Source organism: Crocodylus porosus, unplaced genomic scaffold (genome assembly GCF_001723895.1).
Source record: "Crocodylus porosus isolate Cpor-Errol unplaced genomic scaffold, CroPor_comp1, whole genome shotgun sequence".
Taxonomy (NCBI): Eukaryota; Metazoa; Chordata; order Crocodylia; family Crocodylidae; genus Crocodylus; species Crocodylus porosus.
The window spans coordinates 12,545,943-12,561,626 of record NW_017728949.1 but is presented as its reverse complement, the minus strand read 5'-3'; the positions used below and the strand labels follow the sequence as shown (position 1 = coordinate 12,561,626).

Here is a 15,684-nt window from a genome sequence, read left to right as displayed (position 1 = left end):
CTAGGGCTGTCCTTAACATACTTCACATATTTCCCTTGATGCTTAGGTTTAATTGATAAACTCAGAGTCTATAAATCTATTTCTGCTTTAGCTACGCAGAGCAGGCACATACTGTTGCTACTGCTGCTTTATGACTCCAACCCTTTTGCATGTATTATAGGAGGGCAGAGAAACTGCTGGCCATATTGATCTGGCAAGCAGCCTACTTACTAGATTTTTATGACATCTCCTGCGCAGGTGCTGTGCGTGGGCAGGTAGGTAGTTTCATCATGAGGAGGAGGCGGCATGTATTAACTTTTGCTTGAGCCAAAGCATCTTCTTGGAATGACAACACATTTTCTTATTCAGGGATTGAACAAAGCAGAGATGAGAGAGACTGGATATTATAATTAACACAAGTGGAGACAGGCTGCTCTGTCTGGCTCCTTGTCAATAGAAGAATAACCTGTTAAATTTGCTAGGAGCTATTGCTGTGAGGAAGGGAACTAGATTTATATTGAATACAGTAGCCACCAGAGGATAAGGTGGCTGCTCCAAAACTATGCTGTGGGGAGGAGAGAGGGGCTCACATGTTAGAAACTGGATATTTGGCTGAGTAAGAGCATCAGTTTTTGGTTTCGGAGACTGGGGGGAAAGAGAGAGAAGTCTTGTCTACTTCTGCCTGGGTTTTTCCAAGGATGGCTTCACTCTTCCAGCATCTGAGAATCTTGCTGTGGAAAAACTGGCTGAGTGTCAAGAGGCAATCGGTGAGTGTGAAAACAGAACAGAAAAGAAGGAGAAATCTGTAGCTGTTGGGGGAGCTCCTAGTACAGACCCTGGAAGGCAAGTGGAGTTCCATGGAAGCTGGGAGATTTCATGGGCGCATGAAGAGCCATGCCATCAGAAACCTGAAGTAGGATCATGGCCACATTTAATTCCTTAATTCAGGCAATGAAAATGTCAGCTCTGTTACCAGTTCCAGCTAAGCAGACTTCTTCACCCATATATTAAAGTTAACAGGCTGTTGGTATACAGGGGCCACTCTGCATATCAGGCCGTTTGTCAAGGATGGATGGGGAACATAATAGCATTGTAGAGCCTGTAGACAGAATTATTTTTAATGGAGTATATTAGGTCCAGTCCAGCACATTCCAAAGGTGGAGAGCGCAGGCAGATCCTCTCATAAAGTTCTTTACATCCCAGGATAAACCATCCCCAGCAGTAGTCAGAGAGCAGGGCAAAATCCAACTGCATTAGGAATTAGACCCCCATGAATGTGGATGATGTTGTGTTACTGCTTAGCTGGGTGATGGCTACCTGACTCCGTACCAATGCTGATTTCCAGTATTCAGCAAGGTATTGCTAATTATGCTGTAATTATCATATGCATACATTCAAATTGGTGGACCTAGGTTGTAAATATCTCTTTATTTGAAATCCAAATTTAATGAATTTTAAACTATGCTGCCTTGAACAGGAGTCGATAGTTGCAGAAACTGCTGGAGGATGGGAGAGAATGATAGAGGGATTAATATGCGAGTTGCAATGTAGACTGAGTCACTACCAAATTTACTTAATGTCTATATCACTCTCTGCCATCCTCACCTGTTGAGTTTCTACCATTGATAACAATCCTGAAAGACTCAGGCTGGAGCCTGAAAAATGTGAAGCACCTGTGACTCATTTTTACATCAGTGGGAACTGCAGGGATTCACTGCATCTCAGGACTGGGCCTGGGAAGAAATGATAACTAGAATCAGTGATAACTAGAATATATGTTCTGAATAGTAAGACAGAAAAATTCCCATTATAGAATTGGGGGGTGGAGGCAGTTATTTTGGTCAGAGGGCCACTTAGACAGTTTTAGTGAGCTGTTGTGGGCTAGGCCAGCACTGCCCTCCCCACCCCCTGTTACAGCTCACCAGAACTCCCTAAATGGCCCCGCATGCAGCCGGGCAGCTGGTATGGGGCTGTGTGTGGGTGGGGATCAAAATCTGTGAGCAGGACAGGCAGGTGGGGCCTGGGCCAGGGCTGGGATTGGGATCTCAGGGCACTGACAGTGTGGGGCAGAAACAGAGCCACAATCTGCTCCCGGCACATCCCTGCGACAGGTGCTGGTTCTGCAGTCAAGGCTGTGGGGATCAAGGCTCTGCAGTCAAGGCTCTGCCCTGGACCCTAGGCCCCAGCCCCACACTGTCACCACCCAGCGATCCTGGGGTCTCCATCATGGAGACCGGCTGGGACCTGCATGGGCAGGGCATGTAGCCAGGCAGGTGGGAAGCGGCTGTGTGTGGGCAGGGATCTGCGTCTGGGAGCGGGATGGGCAGGTGGGGCTGGGGATTGGGATTGCAGGGTGGTGACAGTGCAGGGCCGGGGCCTGAGGCAGAGCTGTGATAGACTCCCCACATGCCCCTGCCCACAGAACCAGTGGCTGCCGCAGGGATGTGCTGCTGATCATGGCTCTGTTCCAGCCCTGCACCATCAGCACCCTGTGATCCTGATTCCAGCCCTGCTCTTGTCCCACTTGCCCATCCAGAGGATTGTGGCTGTGGTCTAGGCCTGGGGTCAGGACCCAGCCCTATGGTGTCACCATCCCTCAATTCCAATCCAGATCCTTGGCCCTGAACTCCTGGCCCACTTATGGATGTTGCTCCCTGTCTACCCATGGCCCTATCCCAGCTGCCTGGCTATGTGCCCTGCCTGTGTGGGTCCCAGCTAGTCTCCCTGGAGACCCTGTCCAGTGCCCCTGGTGGGGAGTGGGGGGCAGAGAGCCTGGGGTGCCTGGGCAGTGGGGCCAGGTCTGGCAGCAACAGCTAGAAGGAGCCACTGCTGGGACTGCCAGGAAACATAGTTCAGCTTTCGCACTGCCCCATCCCTGCATAGTCCAGGTGTTGCACTGGAGGCAGCAGGACCAGCAGCACGCACCCAAGCTGCCACTCGCACCTGGGCTGACCAGGGTTAAGGGACCCACTGAGGGCCAGACAGATTGCCTTGGCAGGCCAAATCTGGTTCATGGGCCATTTTTTGCCCACCCTTGGTATAAAAGAACCTAAACGTGATTAGTGATGAATGATCTTAGGTAATTCCTCATATAGGCTAGTTGTAGTCCGTGTTGGAATTCTCAGGTGACTCTGTTAGATCTTGTATTGCATATCATTACCAGTCAAAATCCTGCCCTCCACCAAGCTTTCTTCTCCTCAGTCCCATGTACAGCTGGTAGAAATTTTTGAAATGTTGATGAAACTTTAAAGGGAAATCAGAACAATTTTTGTTGAATTTTTCAGGTTGACCCCTCCTTCCCATTATAGAACTGGCTGAATTTAGGAGGAGGAATTTTTAAAAAAGCCTTCTAATTTTTCCCCTCCCTTGTCATCAATGTAACTCTATTGTTTCATCAAGGGAAGTGAAAGGAGAATCAAGCTTAATATATGGGTATTTCTGGTTTATCATCTGCTAATTTTTATCTCTTCTCTAGATTTTACTTTTATTTATTCACATTTCTTCATTCTGGAGACTGCTTTTCTGCCTCTGCCTCTCTCTTTTTCCTTAGAGGTAACTTTGTAATTCAGTTGAATTAGCTAGATTGGATTTATAAACCTGTTTGCCCTTCCTTTGTCCCATCAGTATGTTGTGTGTATTGCTGCAGGCCTTCATCCTTTGAAAATGGCTTAAAAAACTTTCTTATAACTTTATGGGATCATAGGAAAGTAGGTCATCTTGTTCAGCCCCAAGGAGATATATCAGAACCCATGGGTGACTGGTGCTGCCTTAGTCATGCCCCCCTGCATGTGCCCCCCAAGCGATCGGTCACCGACTAATTGCACCAACGGGGGCAGGGGGTCCCTCAGCCGATTACATTGACCAGGAAGTTCCTGGAAGTGACTGCACTGCTCCCACTTCCTGGCCGGCGCTCACAGAGGGGGCACCAGCAATCCCAATTGCCCCCCCCGCCCATCACCTGAGCAGGAAGAACGGCTTGTCAGGGGGTACACTGGTGCTCTCAGAGGGTGCATGTGTAGCCCCATGAACCCTCTACACTGTCAGCCCCTTGGAGATATATTGTCTCTGGTTTTTCTTATGTTCCATTTCTTAACATTAAAAGTAGGTTCCCATAGTCTCTTATTTAGGCTACTTCCACATAGGTAACAGACGAATGCTGCTCAGCCAGTGTCAATTTTCGTAGCTCTACTAAAGTCAGTTGAGGATATGCCAGCTGATCCATGGACTGTTCCAACACAGGTGGTAGGAATCTCTGCTGGTTTGCACATAGCCCTCCATAGGGAAGGCAAGATTTGCCACATGCCAAGGGAATGCAGGGTTCTGTCAGTCCCTGATAGAGAATCCCTCTTCTTGTGCCCTGCCTTTCATCTCTCTCTCCATTTACTGTAATTTCTGCACAGTACAGCTCCTCACTTTGGTGGTAGGGAAACCAGTGCATGGACTGAGAAAATGCTTGGTTACACTGGAACTAAGACAATATGCTTTTTACTTAGCAAGCAAGTTAACCTAACAGCTAGAGGGTTACATGCTTTTTGTCATGTATTGTAGGACTCAATAATAATTCATAAGATACATTCATCAGTAATGTAATTCTGGACAACTCTGTGGCATTTCACTAGTGATTAATTTGGGTGCGATGAGGCTGCTACATTCCTGCTAACCAAAATGCCTTGGAACAATCAGAAGATAATGGGGATGCAACTAATGTTCAGGCCTGCAATTAAATTTAATTGAGAGAGAGAGAAAGAGAGAGATGGTAAGGGAAGAGCAGTGCTGTCATTCTGGTGTTAAACCGGAAAGCACAAAAAGTATCTAAACAGGTAAATGCAATATGTATTTCTATTCTTGATGCCCCAAAACAGCACTGCAAATTCTATTTTCCTCCCCATAAGCAGCTGTTGTTTATCTAATAGGCTGTTATCCTGCTCCCATTACCACTGTGACCTACAATTATGGTAGAAAAGGAGTTTATATCAATAATAACTTGTATGTGGGAAAAGTGGGTAATAACATAAAGGAATGATGAAATTGTATGGGTTTCAACAATGTTATAAATGGAACAGTAACTGAAAGGCATGTAAATCATTTGGCTGTAAGGGCTAAAATACTATTGAATGCTGACATAGCAGGAGTACCCTCTCTAACTGGGAAAGAGCAGGAGCAGGTTTGCTGACCTCTGCTTTGCCCCAGTTCTTTGTATCATTGGTCAGTATGAAGGTCCCCTGTCCCACCTTTAGAAATGTGTCCTGCTTTCAGCTACATGGCTGTTCACATGATCTCCACTGATTTAACTATAGTCCTTCTATGTGATAGTGTATCTTGAAAAAGAATCCAGGGGGTGTTTACCTCTAGCAAATATTACACAGCAGGAAAACACTGGTGAAGTTTGACTAAACTTTTGGAAAATGAGTGTGTGTCCATACCCACACATACATGTACCATATACATATACCATATACTGTATATGTCAAATGTAATGAACCCTGCTAGTTTTGGAGAAAAGCATCTCTGAAATGCTATGAAATAGTTTACGTTTGTTATGAAAATAGTTTAGCGTTTAGCATTTCCCAGTCAGTTGTAGTTGGCCTTAACTGCAGTTAACTGGAAAATGCTAAGCTGGTTTCTTAAGTACAAAAATAAGTTGAAATGAATAGTCCTCATAAGCATCTGACCTTTCCCTAACTCAAAAACAGTGACAGAGCTCAGTTTGACCTTTCAGATGAAGATTTAGGCTGTCTCTCTTATCTGAACCCATTTGCTGCTAACTCTAACAACAATTCGATTGACTTTCTTCATTCTCATTGTAATAAACAGTGATAATGTGGCAACCCCTGTGTGTAGGAGTTGAGATGTGCCTACAAGTTTCTGCACCTTCTCCAACATGCTGGACCAGTTGTCATGTCATCATTTGAAGCACTCCATTTTACAACAGATACTTCCACACTGGAGCTTCATTTAAAAACAGAAAGATTGCTGACATGTTGGGAGCATGGCTAAAGTTCTGCAGTGAGAGTTTGGAAACATGGGTTCTATTCTTGTATCTTCTACCACAGATTCACAGAAGTTTAGGGCTGGAAGGGACCTTGTGAGATCATGGTGTCCAGCCCCTCTGCTTTAGGCAGGAAAGATGGTAGGGCCAAATAACCCTAGCCTGGTGTGCGTCCCATCTCCAACTTACTCTCTTACATTTGAGAGTCCTCGTACTCAACCTCAGTTTCCCCATCTGTGAAAGGAGGATCAAAGTACTTTCCATATACATGTAGATATTGTGCAGCTTCATGTGGTATTGTCTGGAAAGACTTTTATGTTCATCACTACAAAAATATCAAGATTATGTTATTAACACATACCTAAATTCTTAGATTTAACATATTTTAAAAACATAAATACTCAAATGAAGCCTCATTGTAAAGCAATTAATGGAATTGGTGTCTTGTTATCTTGACAGTAAAAGTCTTCTCATGCTTTGACCTTTAGGCATTATAATCATAATCTGGATATTTTTTGCACATTTTAAGATGGTGTTACTACTAGCACAATCTTCATATTCTTTACAGAATTGCATAAGCATTTTTATCCCCAGTTTATCGGTAGAAAAGCTGAAAAAAGAATTTTCAGTGACTACATTAGCATAATTTTGCAGGTTTTTTTCTCCACCAAATAGCACCTGATTTTTAATAATGTTTATATCAAGGCTGGCACTATTTACAGTATGTCACATAGTAAATCTACAGTAGTATTTCTACCTTTCAACCTTACTCTGGGGCTCACTAACACCATAAATGTAACCAGTATATCTTTATTGCTTTCTTGTAGCTTTGGTCCCTCGTATTAGTTTGCTGGCCAGTGACTGTTTTCATATTCATAACTATTATCCGAATTTCATTCCCTGCGAGACCACAACCAAACTGTAAGTAACCGGATCATTTCTATGTTCTTAGTTTTTAATTCCCATTTCTGCGACTGATACATTAATTTTACATGTTTTTTCACATTTGCAAATTTAGTTCTCAATAATTTCCAAAGGAGATATCCTAAGATAGCTCTTCCTGTATATAAAACATCTGTGTTCCTTTAAGGTTATTGCCATTTATATGTTTTTAAAAAATAACTTCAAGTTTAGAAAGTGGCTTTACGAGGATTCAGATCCACTCATGTAGCTCACGCTACTTAGGGAAGGGGAGCATAAATTAAGTGATGGAGACCATTTTGAAACAATACATTTCAGCCAAGAGAGTAGGTAAATATGTCAAGGACAAGATTCTTAGCTGCTGTAGGTAGGTGAGAGTGCTCAGCCTGTTTATGACAGCTGAAAACTTGTCTGCCAGCTCTTGAAAATTTTATCACAAGTCTCCTGATATTTGGCTTTGGTCCTGAAGCCTCTGTTCCTGGAATCCAGTGAATACATCAGAATCTCAGCATTCAGGTTTTTTTTAAAAGGAGTTTATAACTCTCATAGCTACAAAGGAAGACTTGAAAACATGATTGAAATCCCTACTCCTGCCCTGCTCTCTTTGTTGGATGAAAGACCTGTAACATCATAAAGAGCCTTTAAAAGCCCATTTCTGGCCACAGGAGGATTCACAGTATGTGGACTAGGATGACAGAGGCAGCCCTGAGGTCCCCTTGCAAGAGTAGAGGACAAGCGGGGCATGTTAGGATCAGAGTTTAGACACCTGGACTACAGAGATTCCTAGACACACTGGGCCCCATACGGGACAGTGCTCTAGGTAGGAGAGGCCATGAGGGCTGGCTAATATATACTGGGGCTATTCTAGCCCTTGTAACAACTCAGGCCTGAGGATAACTAAAAGGTTCCTTAGCTCCATCTCACCTTGTGAGTTCTCTGCTGAGAACAGGGTAATTTGGTCTGCTTCTGGTACCCACACTAACTTGTTTAAACTAGATAGGTTGGGCAGTGCTATGCTACACTACTGTGACCTATCCATAGAGGTAAGCCCAGAATCCACCTGCAATCTCCAAAGCAGAGGTTCTCAGTAGGGGTGCTGTGAGATATGTTGAAGGTGTTGTGCAGGGAAAGAAGATAAGTATTCACTCTTCCCCTCCTGGCCACTATGCAAGAAGCCAAGCACAGGCTCTTCTCTGGCTGGCTCCAGTGCAAAGAGGTAAACACACACTTATCCCTGCTGGTCTCTGTGTGAAGAGCTAAGTGGTCTCCAACTCCTCTCTCCCCTGGTGTGAGGAGCTAAACACTAGGGCTGTGCAAAATTTCGCCACCAGTTTTGTTTTGACGCTGTTTCGACCTGCATTGAGGTTGAAATGGCAAAACTGAAATGGAAAAAGGTATGATTGAAACAGACTTGAAACAAAATGAGGCAAGTCAGAACGTTTTGCCATTTTGACGCTGTTTCGCCCATAGACTATAATGGGGAAGGTTGAAAAAGCCTATAACTTTTTCATTTATACCCAGATTTAGATGAAACTTACAGGAATAGTATCTCCTTCTGAGAGCATGAAGTGTGCCACATTTCATGAAGATATGTGCAGGGGATTTATAGAAACTGCACCCCAAAGTCTTGAGAGCTAAATTTGTGTCATGTGTATGTGTTAAGCCACAGTGGGGGCAAAACCACAGGGGTGGTAGCCCCTGCTGAGGCCACAAAGCCTGCCAAGTTTCAAGGAGATAGGTGCAGGGGCTTGGGGGGAACTGCATCTCAAGCTGCAGACGAGCAAAACTTGTGACATGGGTGACACTGTGTGTGTTAAGGCAGAGCAGGATGAAAGCTGCAGGCCTACTAGCCCCTGCTGAGGCCATGAAGCCTGCCAACTGTCAGGGAGATAGATGCAGGGGCTTCTGGGCTCTGGGGCCCAGCTGCTGACAGGTAAAACACATGACATGGATGCTTGTGCAACTGTGTCTGTCTTGGGGCACGGAGTGGGGGATGGGGAAACCATTGAAATGTCCAAACGCTGGTCGAAATGGTACACTTCCACTTCACCTAGCCATACAAAACACAGACACAGCACCGCTCAGCTTCAAATGCAAGGAGGTAAGCTCAGGATCCTCCCTGTCCTCCTGTTTTGCAAGAAGCAAAGTGCTCACATCTCCTCCCTCTACCCCTGCCCCTACCCTGAAGTTAAACATTGCAGTATATAAACTAGCTATTGAAATAGGATGCCGCCAGGGCTGGCCCGTCCTATCCTGCGGAACCTGAGACTGCAGGGGGCCCTGCAGCCAAGGGCCCCTCCTGTGTTTGGCAGTGGTTGCCGCATTTGCACTGTAGCCTGCCTGCCCGCCGGCGGGTTGGATGTCTGCTTAACTGTTACAGACCCCTCCCCCCCAGCATCCTGTGTGCTGGGATGTTCATATACCGGCGTAAGTGAGCCATGGGATGGGAAAGGGGGCCCCGCACAGGCTGATTTGCCTTGGGCCCTGCACCCTGCTATGGTTGTCTCTGCTGATGGATCAGGAGGCTCCAAAACTATATCTTCCAGGGGGCCCCAAAAAATTGTGGGCCGGCCTGGGATGCTGCTCAGTTGACAAGAGTTATGAAGGGCTGCAGGGAGCCTAAGAAGATTGAGAACCACTGTTTAAAAGGTTCAAATGGCAAATAAAAACACCTATGAACTTGTATTTTAAAAACTCATGATTTTATGCCAATCTTGTGCTTTCTTAGGGTCTGACTTATTTGGGGAGCACTTTGAAGTAAACAAGGCAGAGAGTTAGTGATAACAGAGAACTGCGAATGCATTTCCCTTTGCAGTAGTCAGTATTTACTCCTGCACTTCAACAAGTCCAATTTTAAATGCACAAACCACAGTGTCAGGCCTGTTGTCCCACCCATTGATCTTGCCTAACAAGGGAGGGTGTTCCTGCAAGCATCCCCAGGGAATCTCCAAGGCATGTGTCTGGGGGCAGGGAAACCCTAGTTTTCCCCAGTTAGAGAGATGCACCCCAGGGCTGTTTGACCAGAGTGAGTTGGATGCTCTGATATGGTCCAAGGGCTGGGGTACATTTCTCATCAATCAACGAATTGTTGGGCCCAGTCCTGGGACCACACTAGAGTGCTGATGATTGCCAAAGGAATCTCAGAGAATCCAGGTAGACCGTCATGGGGCTTCAAGCCCTGGTCTTGCATACCCTGGGAGTAGGCATTCCTGGAGCATGCTGATCAGCCCCTAAAGCCCTGGGGGCCTAGGACAGCTGGAGGGTGCGGGCAGCTTCAGCCTGACCACACTCTCCCATTATAAGCCTATCTGATGTCTGCAATAAAGCAAAACCAATTGATACCACTTATATAATGGCCATGCATTCGGGGCATTTGTGGCACGGCCACAGGTATGTATGTCTATTTGCTTGGCCTTTGTGGCAGCACAAAGGCAACATCCATTTCCATCCTAAGTTTGTGTCTACACTGCTGTCACACTAACTACAGGTTTATTCTCAACCTCTGTTTCAACAAGCAGGCTTGGGTACCAATAGCTATCTAGCCTGTAGCAGCCAACATCTTAACTGAGCTTAATTTGCCCTTCTTTGCAAGTGGGTTTTGTAGCCCATACTGAGACTGATGATACTGCATGATGATTGATGTGCTTGAGCTAGCTAGTTTAAACCTAGCTGGCATAGCTATATGGGCACATCTATACCATTTTCATGTGCCACAGAGACACACAACCTTGCCTACCCACTTCCCTTCCCTCTCTGTATATGCCAGACGCAGACATGAGGCAGTGAGGATACTCAGGAAGTGACAGGTAAACTGACACCTTCTTTCTGCTTTCTTCCAATCATTTTTTAATTTGCTATCTAACAGTAAAAAAAACAAACAAACCCCCAAACACCAAACTTTTTGTTTGTGTTCTGTGTTTATTTATTTATTTTTTTTGGAGTTAAATAATTTCAAGATGATTTTCTACAGAAATGAAACTTGTTCATTTACTTTTAAATATTTGTAGGAAATAAACTGCATGTCTGGGCTATCTGTAGTGTCTGTTTTTGAGACTATAACCAGTAAACTTAGGGAAGGAATTATTATTACAGGTAGATGGCACCACTGAGAAAAACAAAATAACTGCACAGAGATAGAATGATGTTCTCAGACATTGAATTTTTAATCCTTAAAGATAGCTATGTCTCAGAAAACCTTGGTCTAGGAGCTAATTTAATACAGTTTGGAACATAAAAATGCCATGAGACTTAATAGTTTGTCCAATTAAAACTAGCACAACTTAGATTCCAAATATCAAATTCTCACTAGGAATGGCTCAGATACAATCAATAGATCAAGAATTATTCACCTAAATTATTCAGTGACTGATGCTCAATAATGAATAAACAGACTGAACTCTTTAGGGCAGGGACATTCTTTCTACTCTGCACAGGACTTAATGCAAGGGAATCCTGGTCCTAGTGCAACTACATTACAAATAAATAAAAATGTCAGGATGTTCACAGATAATTTAGAAACCGAAAAAGCTAAATTTGATTGGATGCTTTATTTGCTATTACTAATAAAATATTTATAATGAGGGTGGAAAAATCAACCAGACAATACAGGAACCATGGGTAAAAGTCACTCCCCAACATACAGGCAACAGATGATTTCTGCAAGTCATGGGAATGTGTGCAAGATATAATCTGTACCAGAGGGCTCATCCCACTCAATCTGCAGAGAAGCACACATCATAATCCTAGCCCTGACTTGCACTTGCCTCACTACCACTGCAACATCCTACCTATCCTTCTCTTGTTTTTTTTATTCTACTTTTTCTCTTTCCTTTCTGTTGACTCCTTGGCCACATCCAGATGAGTGCAGCCATGCGGTATGTGGTGCTGCAGATACTTCTGTGGCACCACATACCATACATTCATGTGTTCTCCAAGCTGTAAGGTAGCAGCGCGGGGAGAGGAGGCGGGAGGAAGGTGTTGACCCCAGGAAATCCCGGGGTAAAAAAAAATGTGTGCAAAAAAAGCAGAGCAGCACATGCCAGGGCAGTGTACACCACCCAGAACTGGAGCCTGGCCAACTAGAGCCACATTCCAGTTGCCAGCCAGGCTCTGAGGGGCAGGATTGCCTCTCCTGCAGCTCCCAGAGGTCCCAGGACGCGCAGTAAGGCTGTTAGGGCCAGTCCTATGCTGGTCCCAGACTCCCTACTCCACCCAGAGTAACCTGCCATGCACCACAGGATATGTGGCATAGGCATTCCCTGGGGACAAGTAGCAGTGGCACAAGGTGTGCTGCTGCTTCTTGTCCCTGGGGAAACAAATGTCCACACTCATGTGGATCTGGCCCTTATGTCTACTTGTTCTGAGTAGACACTTCCTAAAGGATTTACTCTTGTCTTGTTATGAAAACCATATTCAGGCAACTATGGAGAGCTGGGGTGATGTGGGTGCTAAGGCACACTGTTGATAGCCCAGAGGTTGCAAGTTTGAGGCCATAACTGAAGTACTCACAGCTCAGCCCTGTCAGATTCCAGTGAATCTGTGAATTCTGCTAAATGCCTTGCCACAACAAGGACATGAGAAGGAAGAAAGGCAATTATTAAATATTCTAACCTGGCTGAACAATTACAATGCACCCATTCTTTTAATACCTAGGTGCCACACACAAGAATTATTAGTATTATTATTAGTTAATTAAGTCACAACTGTTGTTCTCCCAATGGCATTCACTTTTTGAGTAAATTCCATTTGCATTGTGTTAGATGCAAATGAAAAAAGAGATGCCACTGGATTAATTTACAACCTTCTTTACTGTGCAAAGCTCTTTGCAAACCTTGCTGTACACTCTTAATCAACGCAAACCCGCATTCATCATACCCAACCTAGGTTTAGATGGTTTTAAGCAGCCTAAACCTAGACTGGGAGTTGTGTGTGCAGCAGTTCTTTGCTTCCAGGAGCAGCGTGGGGAGCCCAGAGTAACGTGGATTGGGGGGTGGGAGTCGTGGGATTGTGGGGCTGGCAGATCCACAGGTGCTTTGGCAGGTGCAGGGTAGCAGGCTAGAAGGTCTGCGAGGCACGGCTGGTGGGCCTGCAGTAGGAAGACTTGTCTGGTTGGGTGGGGAGGCTCAGGGGACTAAAAATAGCCCAACTGGTGTTGAAGGGGTAGGTACAGTACAGCCCCAGGACTGGAAGGAGTGACTGGGTTTTCCCAGCCCCAGGGCTGTGCTGTGAATGTGTGCAGGCATTTACAAGACTGAACTGGATTGACCCCTTCCTCGATCAAGTTAACCCTTTCCCAGTCTCAGTTAGTGAACCTCAGGAGGTGCACTAACTTAGATTGGATGTGCCATTTTTTGGTCATTGTAAAACTTTGTCCTGAGGGCATTTGATGTACTTACATGATGTACTCTGTCCTGAGGGCATTTGATATACTACATGCAGTATTATATAGGGATATGCAGGCTGGTTCTGAACAAGGAACCAAAAGCAGCATAATCATGTTGATATGGCTCTCTTCCTACACCAATATTAGCGAGTCAGCCACATACATTAGCTTATGCAGAGTGCTGCATTAATTTCCAATACCTTACTCTTTCCAGTACCTGAACTTGCTCATTCAGTGCTAGCTTGGGGATATTTGCTTGTCATTGCATTGTGAGGCATAGATGTATTGTGTGCCGTTCTTCTTGACTGTAATGTTTTCTGGGAGAGAGTACAGAAAAGTGATTCCCCAGTTAGCTTGGTTCTAACTCACTAAGAGTTATTCAGAGCCTGATGGGGACCTGGAAGCAGGTCCAGAATTGGATAGAGAACTGGTATGGAGCACAGACATTTCTTTCTTGGTTTGTCTTCCTCATGAAAGAGCCTGTTGTTTGTAGTTCCATTACCCTCCTGTCTGCAATATGGGCGCAGCTTCCAGCTGGTGGGGAACTGAGCTGCCAGCTGCCTCTGCACTGTAGCTGGGGAAAGGTTGAAGCAGCAGGGAGGTGGCATTAGTGTGGACAGAGCTTCCAGCTGCCTGGCCCCAGCTCAGATTCTCACTGGCTGGAAGTTGTGCCCATGCTGCAGCTGTGGAGCAAGAGGGGCAAGGGAAAAGAGGGAGCAGCAGCACGGTTATAGTTCCCAGTTGTCACCAGTCCCAGTGCAGAGCCCTTCTGACTGGAAGCTGTGCTTACATCCTGGCTGGAGAGCAGGAGGCTGGGAAAAGTGGCAGTGGCACCAGCGCATTTCCCAGCTGCTTGACCTTGGCATGAGTGCAGGCAGGGCCCCCTACACTGCTCACTGCTCCTAAAGCCACCCAGCCTTAGAGGGACTGGAGAAGGATTGTTCTGGCCACAGCTTGAAAAGGTTGCTGGCCCATGGCTTCTGTAGTTAGCACGCTGCATTTCTTTAGTCAAGAGGTGACTCATCATGGGTTATCTTGGCTGGATACAAGCAGTAGAGGAATGGACACAATGTTCTGTGTAGTACAGGGGGAAAGATATAACAGTGGACGCTAATTTTATTTGGGTACCTACAATAAACATTTTGACCTGGTACATTATTCTGACAGTTGCTGGGCAAACAGTCTTCATAGAGATTGCTAACACTGCTTCTGCCAATACTATGGATTCTCTCCAACTGACCACCAGCCCCATCTCCATCCTACAGACAAAGAATGAGCCAACTGTCCTTCTGCCAGAAGTTAATTTATGTAGATCAGACACTGGAGCTTTGATCTTTAAGTGCAGTGTCCAAATTTTAATCCTCATTAATGCGAGGTTAGCTGTATGCCCAGCAAGTCACTGCTGGTTAGTAGCAGGAGGAGGGCAAAATAATTAAGCATCTTCTCTGTATAATGAGGGGTGTCTGTGTGCCTCAGATACCACCATTATCTGGTCCTAACTGACCTCTTCTTCAGGCTGCAGCCTAACAGTAAAAGAGTAATCATGAGACAAGACTTCAGAATTGAATCTGCCTTGTGTAAGGGGTCTATTCTTAACACTTACTTTTGCTAGCAGGGTATTGTCTGCTTTGACTTCAGCTAGGATGCTCCTATGATTCAGTGAGAAGTAAGTACTTTGGTTCTCTGCACGTTATCTGTAGAGGAGACAAGATTGTCACAGCAGCAGTAGCTTGGGAGACTTAATGCTTTAGCTCAAATTGTACCACCCTCTGCTTTTAAGATAGCAGCTATTTCACTAGCTCTCCTCCTTAGCCCACCTACTATGTAGCATTAAAAAAAACACCCTAAAGTCCATAATCTACTTCCCTCAGGTTAGTTTTCCATGTGATTCCTGTAACTATCCCATGATAGGGTAGAAAGTCTGTGTGGCCCCGTTTGGGAAAGGAGGGCACCACAAGACGAGTTGTCTGTAGAGATAGGGTTCATTCTGTGGGAAAGTCTGAGAACCCCGTTCTGAATTACACACAACTAACTTTACAGGGCCTTGCTTAAGTGTTGGAAAAGCCTAACCCAATCACTTTCCTTAGCCAAGTGGGAAGGCAGAGATATAGGCAATCTTATTCGTTTTTATAGGTCATGGAAATTTGTGCAAGAAGTAATCCATCCCTGAGGGATCAACCTACTCAGTCCACCAGCACAGAACAAATTCACAGCCCTTCCTTGCAACCTGTCCTGCCCAATATCAGGTCTATGCCACCTTCCCTTTGCATCTCTATCCCCTTCATTCTCTTATGTTTTTTTTTTCTTTCTGCTGTCTCCTCCGCTCAGCAGTTACCTTCACAAGAAATTTGCCTTTCTTTATAAGTTCATAAACTGATTATTGAAGAGCCTTTTTGATATTAATTTTATTTTA

The 15,684-nt window shown here is 45.1% G+C and overlaps 1 protein-coding gene across 1 annotated transcript in view; it reads left to right on the top strand.

Annotated features, from left to right (window-relative positions):
* Positions 1–368: 368 nt before the first annotated feature.
* The window catches only part of ABCA12 (ATP binding cassette subfamily A member 12), a 130,036-nt gene continuing 114,720 nt past the window's right edge, over positions 369–15,684 (top strand). The window contains exons 1-2 of the mRNA XM_019554537.1: positions 369–746; positions 6,796–6,889. Coding sequence (XP_019410082.1) covers positions 678–746; positions 6,796–6,889 — 163 coding nt within the window. The 5' untranslated portion in view covers positions 369–677. The remainder of the gene's footprint in view (positions 747–6,795; positions 6,890–15,684) is intronic.